Source organism: Micrasema longulum, unplaced genomic scaffold (assembly GCF_059751315.1).
Source record: "Micrasema longulum isolate JH-2025_06_02 unplaced genomic scaffold, ASM5975131v1 h1tg000154l, whole genome shotgun sequence".
NCBI classification, from domain to species: Eukaryota; Metazoa; Arthropoda; class Insecta; order Trichoptera; family Brachycentridae; genus Micrasema; species Micrasema longulum.
Window position 1 is genome coordinate 234,415 of NW_028277359.1, and position 23,284 is coordinate 257,698.

Genomic DNA, 23,284 nt, shown 5'->3' on the forward strand with positions numbered 1-23,284 from the left:
AGAAGAGGAGAAGCTAAAAACGAATTCTATAGTTTATTCGTATTTCTTTTTTTATCACAATTAATTCAAACACATACAAACATATAACATTCCAGATATTATTTAAACAAATCATTTAAAATCACTTGAATCGCATTGAGAAGGTCGCAGGACTTCGAAATTGTTTAAATTGAAAAAAAAAACTTATAAACTATCCATTTTGATTACCGAAAAAATATGACTTTTGACAGATCGCGTGCTTATTCCAGCGTTATACCACATAATGTGCAGGTATATGTTTCTATGGTCGCTATCCCAGATTTAAACCGAGTTTAACTCTATGCGAGGTTTATAAGTAATAATTTTTGCTATACCATCATTATTCTACCACTATTCTCAAGCTTAACTTTATACCCGATTTATAAGTAAGGCCTTTTATGTTATAAAAAAATCGGATTGTGCCTTTTTTCCGAATTTTTTTTTCCTGGTGCTGTGTTCCTAAGGGATAAATTTTTTTTCCAGCACTCCGCAATATTTACGGAATAAATAATTTTGAATTGAAATGTAAATTACTATTGTTGTGAAATGTATTCGAAACGAAACTTGAATACAAGAATCAAATAAAACGTTTTTAAGAGTATTCTGAAGGCCTATAAGTGTGGGGTTACTCCTAAGAGATAGTTGATTTAATTTGTACGGATTCTCTTTCATCATCCTGTGGGGTCCAACATAATAATGTGTGAACATGTGAGATCTTTCTACACAACGCTACCTACACCACGTGCATAATACGAGTACATACAGTAGAACTACACAATCCCTGTTCTCCTTAATACTTTTAGTTTCACAGCCCTTGCTATGTTATGTAATTAGATACTAAAGAGAAATCAATCAATATTTTGAGTTTGTCCAAATTTTTGTAGACAAAAGACTGGATTTCACTCCTTAAAGAGTCATTAAGATTATCAAATTACAACAGGGATGGAGAATATTTTAGAGAAGAAAACATTTGGACAAAGTCAAAATATTGCGATAAAACCAACTAAGATGTTTACAAAAAAGTCTAAGATGTTTAAAAATTGGGAAATTTTTTTCAGGCGTTGCCTTGTATGTGAAATAATTCGATCAAATGAATCTCTTCACAGCATTATTTTATTATAAATTATATGTATGTACGCGTATGTGTATTTGTGTATGCATATATGTTCCTGCGTGCATATGTTTAGTATATATATATATATATGTATGTGTGTGTATGTATGTATGTTGTATGTGTACATTTATATTTATTTATTTATTGATTTATTTATTAACGGACTTTAATATTTATTTTTTTTTGCATTGTTGTATATTTACTTAATTTTTCTTCTTCCTTCTTCTCTTCCTTTTCTGTTTCACCCCACTTCCTTTCACACCTAGCGAACTGTACGTTTTGTTTTTTTATATTTTTAATTTTATATAAAACCCGTAATTGGTCTTGTTATTTGTTGTTATTTTGCATGTATTGTTTATTACTATGACTGTGTTGGTTAAAAAAATAAATAAAAATAATAATAACATTAAAATAAAAACAATAAAGGTTTCAGCTTTTTACTTCACTAAAATCAACAGATGGAAGAATTGATGAAATATGGATGTTCAAACATAGGCTAAGTGGTGAATGTTACACATTGTGTAAAGACCGGTTATAAGCCCTGTAAATGCCTAGACTTCCATATTCCCTTCTCTAAAATGTTCTCCATCCCTGCTGTAAAATTAAATGAAAATTTCCAGCAAATTTTGGAAATCAATCAGCTTAGATTAAATTAGCTAATGCGTTTCTCCATTTTCACACAATCAAATTGTTATCTTAGAGCATTAGTTTTTTTATGTGTTATTTCTAGAAACATTTTTCTTGTGGGACATCATTTGGTGTTTTATGTATAATAAATTAATTATCTGAAATAATACTTATATTTTATATTAATAGATATTTATATATTCTGTAATTATAATATTTCGAAGAAAGTCATGATTCTACTGCTGAATTTCATGATTTTAAGAAAGCATATTACATTGCATAAATGTACGTATGTATATTTGATTCGGATGATTCTGTAAAAAGCGAATAATAATATAGAAACAAAATATCTTTTTTTTTTTTTAAGTATTTTTAAGAACTAACAAATTCCGTATGGAACAAAAGAAATACGAATGGATTTTTTTTTAATAAAGAAGTATTTTCATTAAGTCCTACATAACTGTGTTAGAAAATGGTAATTAAGTTGTGGTAGAGGATCATTCAAACCTTGCATTTCTGATCTCTGAGTCCGGAATACTTTTATGTAACATTGGCGTTCTGTCCTTTCTGCCTACTCTCATGGGAAACGGCGCCAGCGTGATGGTTTTTTAGTTTTTTTTATATTCATTTCATATGTTAGGTAGAACCTTATACAAAAGGTTTTGTAAGTTTTGTTTACTAGATCAATTTTTTTTTATTATGCCAATATAAAAATATTTTTTTGTTTAGCACTGCGTGCCGTGTATATTAGTAATAAATAATAATTACGGAATATGCATCCATATACCGACAAACCTTTGTTTCTTTAAGTACCTACCTAGATACCAAGGGTATTTTAATCAGAAAATAATTTAGCGGTAATTTTGAATGATTATGATTTTGATTATGTTCGTAAAAATTTGCTGAAGGCGTTTAAAAATTCCCAACATCGTCATCATCGGTAAAACTTTACATGCCTAGATATTCTAAGCATATTTATCAATGGCTTTGACTAATTTGTACATGCCTAGACATACTATGCACATTTATCAATGGCCTAGACTATTTTTTACATGCCTAGACATACTATACATATATATCAATGGCCTAGACTAATTTTTACATGCTTAGACATACTATACATATATATCAATGGCCTAGACTAATTTTTACATGCCTAGACATACTATACATATATATCAATGGCCTAGACTAATTTTTACATGCTTAGACATACTATACATATATATCAATGGCCTAGACTAATTTTTACATGCCTAGACATACTATACATATATATCAATGGCCTAGACTAATTTTTACAAGCCTAGACATACATCATATGTATATATCAATGGCCTAGACTAATTTTTACAAGCCTAGACATACATCATATGTATATATCTATATCAGTGGCCTAGGCGATTTTTTAAATTCTGACTTAAAGTATACACACCAGTTTATTTGACTAAACAATTAAGAACGGTCCGTCCAGTTGATACTTTAATATTGCATAATGAACATTACCGTATTATTTATTTATTTTATTTTATTTTATTTATTTGGATAACCAACAGCTATAATTATCACATATTTATATAACAAAACAAATAACAAATAAGCCAATTACAGGTTTTCACAAGTAGCATCACAGTAAGTTAAAAAAGATTCTCGAACATAAAATGAATAGTAATTAAATGTAAATTTAAAAGAAAAGAAAAAAATACTACGAGTTATTTCGAAAGCAAACGCCGCACGTTATTAAGATTATTTTCAAATAAATCTATGTTAAATGATTTATTAATTACATTAAAATTATTAAAAGTTCGCCATAAATATGAATTTTGCCTATAATTAGATGAAACAAGAGGTATGTGAAGAAGAGGGTTATTTCTTAAAACTTTGGAAGGAACATTGATAGAAAGTTTGCAAAGTAGTTCAGGACAGTCAATTGAACCAGAGGCAATTTTAAGTAAATAAATTATGTCCGCTATTTCGCGACGTTTTTGCAGAGGCAGTAGGTGATGTTTTTTACATATATGAATATACTGGTCAGATTTAAACTCAAGTTTCAACCGGAAACACATGAACTTTACGAATTTTTTTTGAATATAAATCATGTAATTCTCTTTGAGCACGATCTATACGTGACGGTTCCTTGCATCAAAGGTTTTCCAGTTTAGGTAATCACAGGGCGCACGCGGACTCCAGTCTTCCTTGATCCGTGTTCCTTGTTCAGGTAGACCCTTATTATCTCACCGCTTGCATTACCGCAAACTGGCGACCCGTTACCCGCTACCCGCTACAAGGAGCTGCTGGCGGCTGCGGCTGCGGCTGCGGCTGACCGCCGCGCCGCGCGCCGCTGCCCGCTGTTCGGCGATCAGTGGTCAGTGTGACTAGTGACCGACCGAAACAAGGTTTTCAGCCGAAGCCGAAACCGTGGCTTCTTTCCTAGTTTCGGCCGAAACCGGAACTTATTTAAATCAGCTAAAAGTAATTTCAAGACGTCCAAAATTAGGCGTTTTAAATAAAATACACAAATAAATAAAAGCCATTAATTACATGAGTAAATTAGTTTTTTTAGCGCTTTTTGGTTCGTTGTTATGTTATACATACAACCTATATGTAACAGTTCTTCAATGTACGCTATGGGAACTTTAATTCATTGACTATAAAGGAATTACAAAAATAAAAATATGAAAGATCTAGTTTTTTTATGTTAGACAATAGCAATACCGAGAGAGTGTAAATCTGAGTCAAATATAATTGATAAGATTAAAAAAGGGTCTCTGAGATGGTTTGGTCACGTAGAACGAATGGACGACGAAAGAATGGTAAAACAAGTATATATGGCGAAAAAGAACGGTAACGTGAGACTAGGACGACCAAGGAAGACGTGGAATGATCAGATAAACCAAAATCTTAAGTCTGGTCATGTCAAAAGCAGACAAAACCGAAGGGGATGTATGACAAGATGTATGAATGTGGAAGAAGCTAGGAATGTATGCCAGGAAAGACGTGTGTGGTGGTCCATTCTCTCTGCCTACCCCTACGGGGAAATGGCGTGATGAAAAATTACTTTATCTACTACATACACAGCTAGGTAATAGATTTCTCTGGATCATGTATGGTCTGCCTAACTTGGTACAACTTGTTTTAAGGCAGACATTTTTATGCAAAATAAACAATAATATTACTACCTACTAGTTAATTAACTATAAAGTAATACAATATTCATTGGTACCATTTATTATGTAAGAATGTTTTTGAGTAAATTTTCCGATTTTTCTCGACCTAAACCAATAATAATGATATGTATTAGAGATGTTTCCGTAAAAAATAAAACTTTTCAAAAGTCTGCTTGTATAAACATATTAAAAACGTATTTATTATTGTATTATTTATTTTATTTTGCATTATATATATTTGCAACAAATAAATAACAGTGTATACATACAAAAAAGGAATTAAATAGTTGGGTTAATGAAAATCCGACACATCCCGACTGTTGGTTTCGGCTGAGCCGATGTTTTGACCGGTTTTAGGCCGAAATCGAAACCGCGACCAAAACCCGTTTTATTGGCCGAAACTTGTCGAAACCGAATCTTCGAAGCTGATATATGGGAGCGAAGTATGAATTTGGAAAAACAATTATGAAATTAAGCTGTAGCTCAATCACAAATAACTATCGACGTGCTAATAAGCGACGCGATTACAATTTCTCACCATGGTTGTTTATCGTATTCGCGATTGCAATGCAACATCTGTGAACACCTAATATTAAATGTCAAAATATTTACGTTTCGCGACGTATAATGATCCTGCTGCGCAATCAGATCTTTGAATTTCACCGGTGTAAATATGGAAAATATTCTAAAACTGCAATTTTTATTTATTTTTTATCATGCTATTTATTGCATTTAGCCAGTGGTTGGTAAGCCAAATGTCAAGAAAAGCAGTAGCCATAGTAATTGTAATTTAATTTGGACTTTTTTGTATTAGATACTCCTTACTATTTTGCAAATGCAATATATTGTATTATTTTTTATAGTAAATGCCGATTTTTACCAATAAACTGTATTTATATACGAGGAAAACAAAAAACAAACCGACACGAGCGTTGACTTAGAGATTACACGCGCGTTGACTTATGACTGCGATAACTTAAGAATATTCATTGTTATTCATTGTGATCGCTCAAATGCTTAGCATGTTTTTAAGCACGTTGATAGTTATTTGTGATTAAGCTACTGAATGCTGTTGAAATACGATCTCTCAGGCAAATGTGTTGTAAAACGATGTATGATAGGTGCACAAATGTCGAGATCCGTGAATTATACTCGTACATAACCTAACGAGGTTGATGCTAGCACTATCGACAAAATCAAGAAAGGAGTATTGCGATGGTTTGGGCATGTAGAGCGAATGGACAGCGAAAAGACGGCTAAATATATTCATAATGCGATGATATTTCCATTGAGTTTTTCACAGTTTTTCCTTTATTAAGATATCGGTCTATTATTGGGATCTTGACTGAGACGTTAAAAAAACTGTGTTGATTATAATTTATTTACATTTTTTTATATAATATTTTTTTACCTTATCAGTCCTTCGCTCTTTTTTACCAAAAATTTATTTGTTTATAAACGGAATTTCCGCCATTTACATATATGTGGTATAAAGAGTGCTTAAAAATAAAAATATAAAATAATCGAGTATGAAATATTAATATACTCGTACTGTACACATTATAAATTACTTTTTTTTTTTTTAAAGGAATAACCCGCTAAGCCTCTATTTTGAGGCTTGTCAGCAGGTGGGATAGAGGGGATATGGAAGGAGGTAATGAAAAATACACAACACCCAGACCAATTGAGGAAAAAATCTTTCTTGGATTTTTTTCTTGCAACTGGCGGGAATCGAACCCGCGACGCCAGTTTCACAGTTGGCCGTCTAACCAACTACGCCACGGCGCCTGTCTTGAAATACATATATATTTTAAAGAAATTATACAATAACATAATACATTAATCAATCAAATTATAACTATTCCAACCCAATCTCCTGAAGTTGATTTGCTCTTTTTGATAAAAAATATGTTGGTCACTTTATTTTTTAAGTTAGGCAGAGATAAACTAAATATATCAAAATATGATGCATATTCATTCCCGGTATTCTGTAATCTAAAAATAGGTGAGTTATAGTGAGCTACCGATCGAGAATTTTGACAATAAAATATTGTAGATGTTCTGTTTAACCTAGGTGGTAAATATAATGAAATCAATTTCAGTAGATCAGGGGTATCAAACATTGGTATTATTATTTTATATAAAGTCGTAAGATCGGTCGATGTTCTTCGTTTTTGCAATTTAGTTAATTTAAGAGAGTCTAAAATTTTCTGATGCAATCATCTGATGTTAGAACTTATGAACTTGTTACATAAAACATCCTGAAGTATATAATTACTTAGCTAATTAATTCTGTTCGGGACTCTATTCGATTATTATGTATCATCATTCATCTTCGGGAAGACAATAATATGGTTTCGTGATTATTTGCAGATACGAACATAATGGGGGCGGCAGAGTGGTGCGGCTACAGCACAGCGCCGGGAACTCAGTACGGGTCCTTCTCTCCCCTCCAGCCGTACTGTGACTCCGGGGAACACCCCTCGTCCCTGCATCTGCCGACAGGTAAACGTCAAAACCTCCAAATTGCCATATAACCTCTTTTTAAAAATACTAAATTAATCTTGAATTATTGGCAACCACCACAAGAGCGTGCAATAGCTTATTACGTATTTAGTAGTTTAACTACCTTTTACCTCTATGTTTGCTTTTAACTGGATTATTAATATTATAATGATAAATATGGTGTATCAGTAATTTATAGATCTACTACGTGTTTTTGCTAATAGATTTTTAAATTAAGTGTACTCTGCCTAACTAGGTACAACTTGTTTTAAGGCAGGCATTTATTATGTATAAGTAGAGCAAAAATAAACTAAACATGAATAGCTACTAGTGAATTTATTATAAAAATTATGTCATTTATTTATTTATTTTACTTTTTGTACGTAATGTTATTTGTACATTGGCGGGCTTATTGCCAAATGGGAATTTCTTCCAACCAACCAATAAAATAAAAGTTTTATTTTTATAATTCAAGTTACAGAACCTATTCAATAGAATAAAAAGATTAAAAAGCTAAAGATATATAAACATAGAAATAAACGTATTTGTTTATAAATTACCTTAAATCAAAACTATTACTCCATGGGAAAAAGGAAAAAAGAGGAAAGAGGGAAAAGGAAAGGAGGAGAGATTAAGGAAGAGAAAGGAGATGTTTCTTCAGACGTGATTTAAACAGAGATAATGTAGTAACATCTTTATTGGTGGATGGGAGATGATTCCACAGTCAAGCCGCATGGACACTATATGAGTTAGAGAAGAAAGAGGACTTGTGGATGGGTATTAAGAGAGTGCCTTATTTATCCATTTTGATTATTAATAGATTTATTTTTAGTACGTTATCTAATTTTTATCTACCTAAACCCGGCAACAATTTTTTTGTAAATCTATTCAATTGAATCCGGGTCATGGTTTGACAATGCTCGGGTAACACATTAAATATTTTGGTACCCAAATATCTTTGTCCGAATTCAAGGTTTGTGGTAGACACATGACCCATCCTCCCTGACTCCTTACACTACTGACTACTGTGTGTAAGTTTTCGTATTTTATTTACAAACATTATAATTCTATAAATATACAATTGCCTTATATCTAAAATCCAGAATTCCACTAACAACTCGTTGCTGTGGTATATGAAGGGCTATTTAATTTATTTACGTTTAAAGCATTAATTTTGTGGTCAAACATTTTAACTAATGTTATTAAATATTGGTATATAACCACTTACCGACTTTTTTAGTCTTCTGGTTTCGAGGCGTACCCGTCTCTTCGTCAGGTCACTCACTGCACTAAAATGCAAATACTAAAATACGTCACATGCAGATTTAAAGAGATAATTAAAAAATATTTAATCTAATGTTGAAGAATTAGTAGGGAGTTGAGAGGGAGAGGGGCTTGAGGTGGGGTTACCCGATTGGATAATTTTTAATTCAAAAAGTAGGCAATACTGAAAAGTTATTTGATTATTTATTGAAGGAATATAATTTTTAAGGCTTTATTAATGTGAAAATTTCCATATTTTTTAATTTAAGTCCTTTCTTATTATATGAATGAAAACTTTTAACTCCTTTATCCTTATCAAAATCGTGATTTGAAGTTGTGAGATGATTAGCAAACGAAAAATTATTATTATTTATTATCATTTTATGTGTTCTTTAATGCGAATATTGAAGCTACGTGACGTTCTCCTGGATGGGCACAAGCTGTATTGGAGTTGATAAACTCCTGAGTTGTCTTAAAAAAAATGTTGTGATGAATAATAATTTTTCAATTTTTAAACTCGAAAGGTTTTAGTATTGATTTGTTAGTGCTAGATTATCTCTTGATTATCTACTTGTTGTGATTATTTTAAGTATGTTACACATGTTTTTTTTTTTATTAGATAACTACTAAAACCTCTTTCATTTAATAATAATTCAATCAGATGAATTTCACCCACACCAATAAAGGTTTCCGCTCTTTGACTTCATAAACATCAACAGATGGAAAAATCTAAAGAATATAAAATATCAAATACAAGAAGAATAGTGAATATTACACAGTGTAAAGTGGCCACTTAAACGTAGATGCCTAGACTTCTAAATATAGAATACCTTTCTCTAAAATGTTATCCATCTCTGTTGCAATATGTTAATATAATATGCTGATAAGTAAAAAAAAAACTGTTCAATTCGAGAATTGGCTCAGTTCTCATAACCTGTTTTACATATTTTTTAAACTAGATTTTTGCTTCCAATTCAGTACATTCGTGATCATATTTATTTGTTTTTCCTTTATTTATTATTGACCTTATTACCCCCCCTCCTCTCTTTTTTATCTCAAATGGAGTGGTTTGAGTTTGAGCTGATTCTTTTTTATTTCACAAATTTTTTTTTGTATAAAAATTGCATAAAGTAAAATATTGCTATCCTTAGAACCTTAGAACCTCCTTTCATTAAAAAAGAAAAGGTTTTTATTCCTTTTCTTTTCTGGTTCCTCTTCCTGTATTCCTCCAAACGCAAGACCTGATCCTGCATACCTCGTCCTTTAATGTGTATAAGATAATGTACTTTTATTAAGTTCATATGTGCAAGCTTTATATCCCCAGTAAAAACAGTGGTTATTTAGAATTAATTAGGTTTTTTTTTTTATTTGCATAGTTTTGAAAATATATTTTTAGGAGAAATATTTTACCAATAATTCTGGTCATAGCCAGTCTGTTTTTTTAGTTGACTGGAAGATATTGCTTTTAGCAAGTCCGCTAAAATACTTGCTCTTTGTACTTGAAGATTTAAAATAAATAAACGAAATTTTCCAATATTCAATTTCGTGCCCTAATAAAATGTAAATATAAAATAATTAAGAATCGTAAATTTACTATGCATATTATATTACGTCTTATCTATGTAAATAAAGTAACAGGCAGGTAGGTGTAGAAGGCAGGTATCTATTAAATTTACCGCCTGAAATCACAAATCATGTCTACGTCCATTCGTCCATTCACTTTGTTCAAGGATTATTAACAGAGTTCGATCACGGCTTGAATCGAAACGGGGAATTCGTATTTCCGGTGGCGAACTGCTTCGTCAACAAGGTGATAATTGGGTTTGATGGTTATCCCGGAGAATGTGCGAAGTTCCGGTGGACGAGTACCTGTTGCCGGCCGTCGCGCGTCGCGCGTCGGCGCGGTCGGTACAAGATTACAATATGTCGCTCTCACTCGCAGCCGAAAGGTGTTAAACAACTTAAGGCTGTAGTCTGGTAAAACGCACGCAAAATGAGGAAATCATGCAATTTTGCCATTTTAAAACGAATGGTTTTCTTTAATCGTTTAATAATAAAAAATAAAGAAACATGAATTAGATAAGAACAGTCATTTTAAAGGGATTTCTATTAAAAATATATACTTCAAAGTTGTATGTAACTAAAATATAATTACTTTTAGACCGGCAGATTACGCTTTTTAAATTTTATACTAAACTTAGGTATCTGGGTTCTCATATAAAGACTAAGTATTTATCTAAAATTTGTGAATAATTTGAAGATAATATAATTGAACATGAGAATATTCAAAATCTGATTTTTTTTTGTTTTTAAAAAGTAATACAAGCTTTTTAAATCACAGACATTTTGTGACATTTTCTTTTATTTCTACGTAAAATTATGCCTTCGGTAATACCTTAAAAAAAACAGTTATTGAAATATTTTTTTATGGAATTGTATTTTCATTTTTTCTTAAAAGAATATAATTCTGGTTGTAATATTCAACTTCTAATAATATCTTATTTAAGTTATCTTATTTAACTTATCGGTACCGGGAAAATTGTATGATTTCCTCATTTTGCGTGCGTTTAACCAGACCACAGTGCTAAAAAAATTCTCCGGAGATGGTGCAGTCTCTTCGTGTTACATTAAACAAAACACGACATGTTTTTAAATACATGTATGATCGGAAAAACAATGTATGATAGGTGGCCCTAATGTCGAAATTAGAGCAGAATGCAAGGCTGAGCTAAGCATTATCGACAAAATTAAGAAAGGTCTTTTGCGATGGTTCGGTCATGTGGAGCGAATGAATAATGAAAGAACGGCTAAAAAGATTTATGATGCGAATGTGACTGGTTGTAGAAGTCGAGGAAGGCCGAAAAAGACATGGCATGATCAAGTACAACAAATTCTTGAAAGTGGTCATGTGAAAAGTCGGAATAATCGACGTGCGTGCATGAGAAGATGTATGAATGTGAAGGAAGCAAAGGAAGTGTGCCAGGACAGAGTGGTGTGGCGTTCTATCCTCTCTGCCTACCCCTCTGGGGAAATGGCGTGATGGTTAGTTAGTTAGTTAGTTGTATATAAACAAATAACAATTAACACATATACACGTGTCTAGGTACATACATTTTCAACTATTACTTTTCTTCAATCATCCTTCACCACTCCGTCTCCATTTTCTTCTTTTCCTTCCCGCTATCTCCTTGTTTTGTCTATATTTCTTTTATTTGAAATACTATAGTATATTTATTTTTTATATAGTTCAAACTTTCAACCGTCGTCGCTTTATTGCAGTATAATTTAGTGAATACATATAATTGGATGGCAGGTCCTACTATGTATACATTTTTATAGTTTTTATTTATATTAATTTTACCTGTTCATCTGTTTGTATTCGAAATTAATAAAATAATAAATAATATACGTACCTTTATTTATTTATGTTGTATTATCATATAATATACATAAAATTACACATTTATACAAAGTTGCTTTGACTGCCTAACTAGGGTTGTTTACCCCGTTCTAAGATAGTCAAAACAATATATACTTAATATACTTACTGTTATCTGTTTTCCATAATTCATAAAAAAATAATCATTTGATTTAGGCCTATTATAGCAAAATAAAACTTACTTCATTATTTAAACAAATAAAAGATATACCTACATCATGTTCTGTATTCTAGCCTCACGAGGGTTTGCATAAGAGTGGAAAGATATTTCGAGATATCGTAAATGAAATATTATATGGGGGACTTCTGGCTGCTATTTCGGAGTGTTTTGTTTTTTTTTAATATTAAAGAACATTTCATTGAAAGTAAATTGTCCACCGCTAGCAATTACTTTCTTCCATTTTTATGGCAGCATAAGAATACCACCTCGTAAGAACGACACATCTTTTGAGGTTATCCTCGAATCGAGCCATTTTTTGACATCTTCATAAGAATGCCAGGCCATGAATCATCGATCGGAATAAGAGGCAATCAGAAAGAGCAATGTCCGGTGAATAGGGCGAGTGGGGTAGGACTTCCCATTTGAGCGTTTCCAAGTATGCTTTGACTGGTCTCGCAACACGTGGCCGAGCGTTGTGTTGCGAAATTTCTTTGTCATCTCTTCTCGTATTGCGGCCGTTTTTTCTTCAATGCTCGACTCAAATGCATCTATTGTAGTCGATAGCGATCTTCCGCGATGGTTTCGTTGATTTTAAGCAGCTCATAATACAATACATGCAGCTGATCACGGTGTAGAGAAGAGATGATGATGATGTTCATTGATGTTTCAGCGGAGCATGGTCACCATAAGTCTCCACAAGAATTGTATGAGCTTCAACTATAAATTTTAAAAAAAAGAGTAATGCAGTAAAATTACCCACAAATACGCTGATAAAATAAATTTGTTATTTAGATAATTTAAGTTTTCTTATTCCTTTAAAAAACTCATTATTTATAAACTACTAATGTTGTATTAATTTATTTTTTTTTGTCTGTCATTTTAAGTCTGATCGTGGAGCTTTAGGATAAAGTTTGCTGTAGTATTTCCAGATTTAAAAATACTAAAATAACTCCATCTGTCGGGAAACAGCGAGAACGTATTCAAGTCCCTATTAATTTGAAATTTTGTTTTTCAGTACTGCCGGATACCAATTGCGGCCACCCCAAAGGAGAGTTCGGCGGCGGCGGCGGCGGCGGCGGTGGCGGCGGTGGCGGCGGTGGCGGCGGTGGCGGTGGTTCCCCCGGCGGGGGCGGCGGCGCGAGCCGGGGGCCCTACCCCGCGCTGACGGAGCTGGAGCCTCTGCTGAGCGCGCCCTTCCCGGCGGAGCCCGCGCCCTACGGGGGCGGGTGGGCGACCAACGGCTACAACTCGTACAACAACTACCAGTACGCGCCCGGGAACAACAACCTGGCGGCGTGCGCCCAGCCCCAGGCGCCCTACCTGCCCCCCGCGGGGCCCACCATGGTGCTGTACCCGCACCTGTACTCCACCGTCAACCAGAACCAGATCCACTTCCACCTGCACGGGTCTCCGGACAAGCTGGACCAGTACTTCTCGGGGGACAGCTCCCTCACCGTCAGCTCGGGCGCGTCCCTCAAGGGGGCCATGGAGCTCCCCGCGCCCCCGCTGGAGGAGGCGCCGCGGCCGCTCAGCGGAGTGGACCCCTCGGGAGTCTGGAGACCTTACTGACACCGCGACCGCCCTGTTCTGTGAATAACGAGACAATTATTTTTAGTGTGATTCGTATAAATATTTATTATGCTTGTTATATCGAAACGATTATTCCTATCAATCATAAGACAATACTTCGTTACATCTCTCCTCGTTGCCTGTGTAGAAAATAACGACGAAGAAGATACTCGTATACCGTGTGACGTATGACGTGTGACGTGTGACCGTGTGAGGTATACGAAGATGCGTCGCATCCGACTCATAGGTGCGTAGTTTGGTTCTTTCGAGTACCTGTTAATACATATACGAAGATTGTATCTAAATATTTACAGTGCCGATGTACATAACTTGAAAATATAGTGGTTACTGCAATATACTACAGTTTCATTTCCCCCTTCGCCACCGATCCCAGCAAATTAATAGAATTAGTACACGGCGGCGGCGACGGCGGCGGCGGCGGCGGCGGCGGCGTTGTCCCTTGTCCATAAAGCTAAGGTGATTTCCCAGCGGAATGTACTAAAAAACTACAATATTTAGTAGGCATATTGGGTCATTTTTTAAAAGTAAATCTTGAAATCAAGCTATCTGGTGCTGAACATTTTCTTAACTCATCTCAGTAAAATATCACTCATTATTCATCATCATTTCCCCTCTCCGCATCCAGGGATGCATAGGACACCGCATAGTAAACAAATTGGCGGCATCCGTTGTGTAGACGTTTGACCCACGCACGGAAGGTTACGGGTTCGATTCCCGGTGAGAACACAATTAAAATGTGATTTTTCTTAAGCCTGGGTGTTTTGTCATGTAATTCACCACTGTAATTGGGCCTCCTGGCCTGGTGTGGTGCAAATATATTTTCTTTTAAATGCTACGTACTTCGATCATATGTAACATGCAGGTAAGGTGATCAGTCAAACGCTTCAGGTGCCAGTGCAGGAACAATAATGTATTAATCCAGCTTTATACTGTAAAAAAAATAACCTTGTCACGATCATTTTTATTTTATGTGCTGTTCGCCGTACGTGATACGTGTAGAATATACAAAACAATAAAAATAATTTGTTCTCACTGGATTATCCCGTGTCGAAAATGTTTTTCATCACATAAAAAATATATAGGACAAAAAGAAAAGAAAGAAGTAAAAAATCATAGAAAATTATTAAAATTTACGACACTAATTATTTTTGCGTATAAACGGGTAATCAAGTTATTATTCGCATAGGTACATAGGGATATTTTAATGTGGATTTAAGATCATTTACAGAGATGAAGATCGTTTTAGAGATATACGAAAGTCTAGCCATTTCCATGACATATTATGACCTGTAAATGGCTTTACACTACAGTTTAGGCAATATATAAAAATACTTTTGACAGATTACAATAGTGTTGTGGCAATCTTTTTTATTTCCATTTTCGGTATCGATTTTGAATCATTTTCCGTCAGATGGGGTAATTAGAAACGGGTTTTCATATTTTTCGACTAAATAGCTTTATTCTTACCAAAAATAAAACAGTGAAATTAAAAATATAAAAGAAAGCTGTTTTTTTTTATTGTTTTATTCGGTGGGAATGGGCGATGCGAGATAAATAGAGCTAAAGTTACTAATTTGTGAACATGTTTTGTTTTAAGTGACCATCACGCGTAATGGTAAATTTTATTTTTTAAAGTCTACCTATTTTTAATTGGCGCGTAGATACGTTCAACGTCAAAATTATCGTCGATTCATTTTAATTTATCGTATTGTAAACTCCTTACGCACAATATAATTCGATATTCAATATAAAGTCGATATTTTCGATCGATTGTGAAGTTTTCCGGCGGTTCGTCACTATAGCGGTGACTCGACAATAAAGTACGGCATTTGTTTCCTACGCTTAGCTGCAAATATTTACAGAATTTCATGTGCGTATAAACGTCAAAAGTCTTTTCTTAAATTGCCCGTAGATCACTATAATTCTACCTATGTACTCGTATATTGTGATTTTTAAAATATTTTTAATATGATTTATTTCCACCATCTTATATGTTTAATTATCTAATCGAAGAGAAAGAGCGATTTAAGTTAAAAACTAAACTGAATGACTAGGATTGTTAATGATGTGCTAAGCCAGTGGTCGGAAAATTATGATTTCTTTAAGAGCCAAATTCCTTAATGTTTTAAACTGTTTCTTCTGTAATAGCAAGGTACCTTAATAATAAAGTACGTGCGTAAGCAACAAAAAATATGCGTATTCGCTCTGCATTTTTTTCTTTTTTTTTAAATTGAAAATTGGGATATTCTTTGAATTGGCGATGATAGAAAACTTTAGTTAAAATTGTGATGACAATATTGATCATTAAAACATTTCTTCTGGAAATGTCGGCACAAAGCGGTTCTTGTTGAATGATGCAATGGTAAAGACCTATCTCGTGATTAATTTTTGACTTCGAAATATATTTTTTTAAAAACACTTTGGCCCATCAGCATCATTGAAACAATTTTACCAAGTTAAATATGATGTTTTTCCATGCATTTAATGACAGCATTTGCAATATTCTCGCCACCTGTTGGAACTTTCAGTGGAACTAATCCTTAAAGTTCTTCTTTAGTACCGGTGGACGAACTTAATCTAATGAAGGTGAAACTTGCGCTGGGTGGGCCGCGGTCAAGTGTCTAAAGAGCCGCAGGTGACTCGCGAGCAATTGGTTTTTGGCAGAAGAGCAGACTACGGCGAAAGAACTACTCGTATGTTCATCAGTTGGCATTTTTTCATCTCGCTTAATCCGTTCTTCCTTAGATTTTTGTTAATTTTCATACAAAAAAAAACTTTTTATATATTTTTTTTCTATAAACTACTTATATATATTAAACTTAACAGCCAAGCTAAATAAGCAGTTATATATTTTTTTAATGCGCCAGATGTTAAAGATCATGTTTCTCAGTTTGATGTTGGTGTGGCTTAACACAGTTTTTGCTTAACACCATCCACCTAACGTCAAGGTTCGGAGCGGACTCCTAGAGCGAGCGTTGGGTGCGGCGGTGGACTTGGCATGGATGCGTGCGGCGGATGCCTCGGGAAAGCTGCTTCTTTTTCACACCAATGACAAGAACAGAACTAAGTGACGCGGGATTCAGATTCCTACTAACAATAAACTATAAAATTAAAAAAATACATTAGTAATGTTTTTAAGAAGTCACGATTCTTTTTTTGTTGACCTATCAAGAGCTTTGGCGTTCGTTGGGTTGATACGCAGACAGGGCCATTCTAACAAGGGCCATTCTAACAAGGGCCATTCTTTTGCATTTGTCTATTCGGGAGCTTGCTATCCCAATGTAAAAAAGTAGTTGACAGAAAATAATAATAATCATAAATATAAATTTCAACCCAGCCATCATCATCGTCACCTCTCTATTCCCACTTAATGGTGCATAGGGCAATCCATTGGTGTCCCAAATGCAGGGTACCTGGATCATTTTGGTTTCATGGAAAGTAAGGTGATCGTATACGCTTCATGTGCCAGCAGAGGCGGTTCCTTAGTATGTACATAAGTGTAGTGCACTGCCAAGTAAAAATATGTGCAAATAAATGTGTAATTTTATTGATAGTAAAAATATGTTATATGTACAAAAAAACAGGGATTCGTTGCAATATTTACTCGTAAACATCATAATATTCAATACTAGCGCCAAAAGATCTAGCGAGATCGACTCTAGCGGACGATTTTCTGATCTACGCATGCGCAATCGTTCCTGTGCATGTTGTGTTTTGCACAATTCTTTACCCTGAATTTGTATAAAATATGTTATTTCTCCTAAGATCGTCATTTGAGGGAGATAGACAACACTTACACCGGTAAATCGTTCGTTAGAGGGAGAAAATAATATACATACTCCGGGCATTGCCAACGCATGCGCATATTTGAAGTTTAAAGTGCGTTTGCAACGTCACTTTAAACATGCGTAATGACATGGTATTATTAGGAATTTAGTATCCTATAACGTGTGTATAATGTTAGGCGAATTTAGCGTTCCTGGTTCCGACCCGCGGGCTGTCATTTGTCATACTATTGCCCGTTTATCCTGTCAGACCTGTCATATTGTTATAATATTATTGAACTTAATATACAAGTTACAAGTTGACAAAATGTAAAGAAATGCACTGCCAATGTTTTTGGTCAGGAGCCGCCAGTGGGTGCCAGAGACAATCAAAGTTGGTAGTAAACGAATGCGCCAACCACTACACTAAGAGGCGAACATACTTATCTTCAACTTATTTCGCAACTTATAGCCACTAAGCAGAAAACACTTGACCAGGATTCTGGTTCTAGGAACAAAAATACAGTATTTTACTATTTCTATAGTAAAATACCGTCCTTCGCATAGTCTAGTGATAGCGCATTTGCCAAATTAATTAGCCGATTCCCTGGTAAATATGCAGGAGCCATCTTCAGGGAAAACCTGAAGATGGCTCCTGCAATGGTAGCCGAAACGTCGGATCAAATCCAACATACACGGTATAACCCAAAAAGATACATAATATTGATAACAGTGACCGTGAAAACCTTCGCACCTATTTAAAAGAAAGATTTTTATTTTTTATTAGTAATAAAATTAATTTGTAAATAAATATTATTCGAATTCCAATTCTGAGATTGCAAATCAGGAACCCACAGTTTTTATACATAGTGACATCTGTTGTTTAGTAGAAAAGTATTGCTTAAAGGTGAGAAACTTTACTAACACCGACATAATATTTTGTGTTATAATCAAAAAAAAACATATTTTAATATTCGAAAATTGCTTTTTTAAAATCTGTTTTCAGTAATGATAATTTTTTGTTGTTTTTTTTTTTTTTTAAATATCTTAACGAGCACATTATTTTATTAAGAAGATTTTTATAATACCGACTCTACTCTGTCGGTAATAACTTTCTTTAGTACTAATTTCATCCACTAGAGGTGCCCAATTCACAGCACCTATGCTTATGTTTCTCAAGACAAGTCAGTTTGTGTTTTGCCGAGCTCGCTTTGTCGTTGGAATTGTTTGTTCATCGTAAAGAAGTGCCTTTTTGGATAAAATACGAAAATGTCAGACGAAGTTGCTGAAAATGGAACTGCGAATGGAGACGTGCCGGAAATCGAACTAATAATAAAGGTAAGGAGTGCAGTGCACAATAATTATTACTCATCCGCCCAATGGGGCGTATTCCATGCACCGTGTCTATTTCATGACCTTCGAAGTTCGTCCGGATCGCCACCAACTTACGATCCATCATTTTAAATATTTCTATGATTTAACCCGTTTTGTTATTAGGTACAGTCGCCAAAGAGTCGTGTCTATGTTTCAAATTAAATTTTGGCGGTTGCAGAAAGCCGTTTATAACGTCAAATTTTGACAACATGTGTGCGCCAGCTTTATGTAGGTCGACGTTTTAGATATTATTCGTAAACAATCACGAGTGACGGTCGATGAAGCGGTTTTTCTGTCTACGACTATCTCTCCGAAGAATACTCGAGTTGGGTTTACAGCAGTGATGTAAGGAATTTCTCCGCTGTGTTCCCAGCTCCCAACCGCCTCCGCGGATGTCTGCATTAGGTTTCATTGTTTTGCTTGTCGCTTTAAGTTAGTTATTTCTTTTATTGCAAATGCAATACCTACGTCACCGAGTATCATATGCACTGTTGAATTTATAGATCAATTCTATCTTAACGCTTTTACGCCATAACTTTTCAGAAATTACGTCCATATACCATAATAGGTACACGTATTCATGATTACTTTTCAGTTTCCGATGACTACACTTTTACAGGCGACCGAGGCGGAGAACAACTACTTGTTGATATAATGACTCACTTTACAATGCACGGTGTCACTCTATAATAATATACGTTTATTTCTAGTGGGTATATAATTTTTATAATATTCCACGTGATTATAACAGTTAAATATGACTTAATATTTTACTAATTTGTCAATGCTTTTCCACTATTTGGAGTGATTTCCCATGTCCTTGGAACACTTTTTACGTTCTGCACTTTTTATGAATTAAGTAAAAAACTTTTTTTAACATTTTTTACTCTGCACACACGTGCGTAACAAAAAGTTTTCATATAAATCATGTGCGTCCTTATTACTTACAAGCAAAAATTGTATGTTATAGTCCTTTAAATATAGCTTGATTAGAATGACAGCTTTCAAACTAATTTGTTTAGCGATGGGATACTGCTCACTGATCAAATCGATTTTATCAGTTATTTCATGCAATCATGAAACCCTGTTTCCGAAAATTAATGTTAAAAAACGCAAAAACGAGCCTATTATAGTGTGTTTAACACAATTATTCACCAAAAAATGAGACATTTATACTTTTTTCATAAACAACATCAAATGAACATTTTTTTATTCGATCAATTTGTCCATCTCTAACGTTTTTGCAAAATGATGTAACCTTGTAAGAACGTCGTTAGTTATTAGGTTTATTTTAGTTTTCTTTTAGTTTTAAAGCTGATTTTATATATTAATGTTTCAAGCATTGTATTAAAAAAATAAATTAACACGCCAGAAACAAATAACTCCTTTGACGTTACTACAAAGTTATGTCGTCACTTTTTCTGACAACTGTCATTCTAATCATGTTACATTTTAAGGACTATAGTACAATTTGACATTAGTATATAAGCCACGGACATATTATTACATAGGCATGCCCTGAGCCCTAAAAAATTATGACACTTAACTCGTGCCCAACGCGTATTTAGTCGTTTTTGGACCGCCAGTGTAAAAACCTTTCGGATAAACATTGTAAAAGGGATTGTGTAACTTAACATCGGCAAATATTTGTTCATGAATGATTAACCAAGCTTAAAACAATACATATTCAAATATAAACATTATTTTTTGTAAACGTCAAACTAAAGCTCTTCTCAATTACATTGGTGCACTGGTAGGAATACGTTTTTAAAATATAATAAACGTGAGTTAATATTATCTTTTCGTTCCTAAAAATCCAATGCAAAAAAAAACAATGCGTTGAAATTATAAGGAATTTAAGGAAATAACCTGATTGGGATCCACCAAAAACGAATGTTGTTTATGTGCCAAATAAGCGTATCCTTCATTATTGAGTATTCTAGCGTTGCATATGCACGCTCGTTGAATGCAGCCCTGGGAAGGTATTCTGAGCGCAAAAGCGCGCGTAAAAAACGCATTTTTAACGCGTTTTCGCGTATTAAATACACGCTAACAGAGCGATCTCTTCGCGCGCAATTCCGCTCAGAATACCAGCCCTGGTAGGTAGGTATAAACAAACGTTAATTAGCAACTATGTGTACGTTTTCGTATCACTACTTTTTAAAATATTTTACTCGATAGGGCATGTCTATTTATTATAATATGTCAATTGCTCATCTTTTCAGATTTTATTTTATTTATTTATTTACCCCTTTTATCAAAAATACAATTTTACGTTCACTTTTATTTATTTTATTTTAAAAAATGTATTCTTTACTAAAATTACAATCGTTTTTTTCATCAGAGCCTCTGGCCAAATCTAGCACCATCATTTTTATCCATTCAAAATATTTAGGACTTGAATTCAAATAAACTATTAAAAACAAGGCAGACATATTCCGATAATATTTCACATCTTACGAAAGTATATCGATGAATTATGCGGCGTCAAAGTTATGTATGTATTTTAGTTTTATTTTTAGGTAGCACATCTATTTATTTGTATATTTTTTTATTTAACAAACAATGTTATATTTAACGGACAATGTCCAATTTAAACAAATAATTTAACGAAAAACAAAAATAATATAGTAACAAATAATAGAAGCAATGACAAGTTAATACATTAGACAGGCATTATGGAATCCAGATATCCGGGTATAGAGGATATTCGTAGGAATCGCACAATATTTATCGAATAAATAAACATAATTTGTTTTCTTCTATTAACAGTTTAACTACCCAAAATAGCGTAACTTATCCATCATCATTCCATGTCCGCTCCCTGATTGGAGCATATGGTGTCCACAAGGAGCCTCCGTGCATCTCTATCGGCCGCCGGCTCATGTGCGTTCTCCCGAGTCGCGTTCGCGTCCCGCAGTTCTGACATAAACTGCCGACGAACAGTCAACAGCGGACTTCCAGGAGATCGAGGCTCTCAGGAGGCATCCGCAGTGTATGGCTCAGCCAACCGTATCGCCTCCGCTCGTGTCACCGGAATTTGCTGCGTTCGTTCTCTTATTACTTCGTTCCTTACTAAATCAAACCACCGCACACCCGATATTCTTCCGAGACACCTAATTTAAAACTTAGTACTTAGTCACGATTCACATCCATAGATGTTATGCTGGCGTTATATAGGCGAAATTTGGTTTTCACTGAGTAAATATCCGGTCTCCGGACAGCCAGTATGAATACTGTTGAATATGGCGCCTGTTACTCCTAGCCGCACTCCCAGGTATTTTAAACTCTCGATCCCTTCGATGATTTGGTTCGACAGTCGGGGGATTTTGAGCATCATGCATGCGTACCTCTTTTAAGCTTATCCGCAGTGACCTGAAGACACCGGAACACCGACCGAATCGTCCACTATAACTTAATGAACTTGTTTTTTCTTGTTATGTAATTACATACGTAACTGATGTTTTTGTACATTCTTTCCTCTTAAAATAGTTTTCCATAAAAAAACGTGCGATTAAAAACTAAATAACCATATGTTGCTAGTTGCTACATTCCACGCTAGTAATGTTGACATTTAATATTTTTCACCAAATAAATATAATAATCTTAAGCATGTATTGTTATCTAAAATTACGTTTTTTATTCAAATATATGCATTGAATATTTATTTATTTATTAATGAAATCATACAGTCTTTATATAAAACAAGGTACAAAAGAACAATTAAAAAAAGTAAGACCAATTACAGATTTCACGCTAATTTATTATGAATGCAGGAGGAGAGGGGAAAAATAATTGAATTCTAAAAAAGTAAAAATATAAATATTAAAAAAAAGTACATAAAAAGAAGAAGACATTGTATAGCTACTTTCCTCCCTCTCTCTCTGCTTCCATGAACATTTAAATTTATTTGTAAAAATTCACAACCAACAATAATTTATTAGATGCAGGTAGTACATGTAAGTAAGTATAAATTTAGAGTTGAAATCAAAAGTTAAAATAAAAATCAAAAGTAAAAGTTAAAACTTAAATGAAAAGTTTAAATTAAAGTTTAGTTAAAAGTTTAAATTAAAATTAAAAAGTTAAAATTGAAAGATAAAATTAAAAATCAAATTAAAAGTTAAAAGTCAAGCAGGAGATAAATTTAAAATGTCTTTAACAGATCTGATAAAAATATGGTATTTACAATGTAATATGTCGATGTCACTAAAACTCAAAGTCATTACAGGTAATCTGTATTCTTCGTAGAGTGCTATTTTTTAA

At 33.9% G+C, this 23,284-nt stretch overlaps 2 protein-coding genes across 6 annotated transcripts in view; both read left to right on the forward strand.

Moving 5' to 3' along the window:
* The window catches only part of LOC148284103 (protein lozenge-like), an 83,623-nt gene extending 69,407 nt beyond the window's left edge, over positions 1-14,216 (forward strand). For all 5 annotated transcript variants that reach the window (XM_088242670.1, XM_088242672.1, XM_088242669.1 and 2 more), the window contains exons 6-7: positions 7,300-7,431; positions 13,309-14,216. In XM_088242670.1, coding sequence (XP_088098796.1) covers positions 7,300-7,431; positions 13,309-13,862 — 686 coding nt within the window. In that variant the 3' untranslated portion in view covers positions 13,863-14,216. The remainder of the gene's footprint in view (positions 1-7,299; positions 7,432-13,308) is intronic.
* A 4,569-nt stretch (positions 14,217-18,785) lies between these two features.
* Positions 18,786-23,284, forward strand: part of Clic (chloride intracellular channel protein 5) — a 37,964-nt gene continuing 33,465 nt past the window's right edge. Inside the window, exon 1 of the mRNA XM_088242674.1 lies at positions 18,786-18,985. Coding sequence (XP_088098800.1) covers positions 18,917-18,985 — 69 coding nt within the window. The 5' untranslated portion in view covers positions 18,786-18,916. The remainder of the gene's footprint in view (positions 18,986-23,284) is intronic.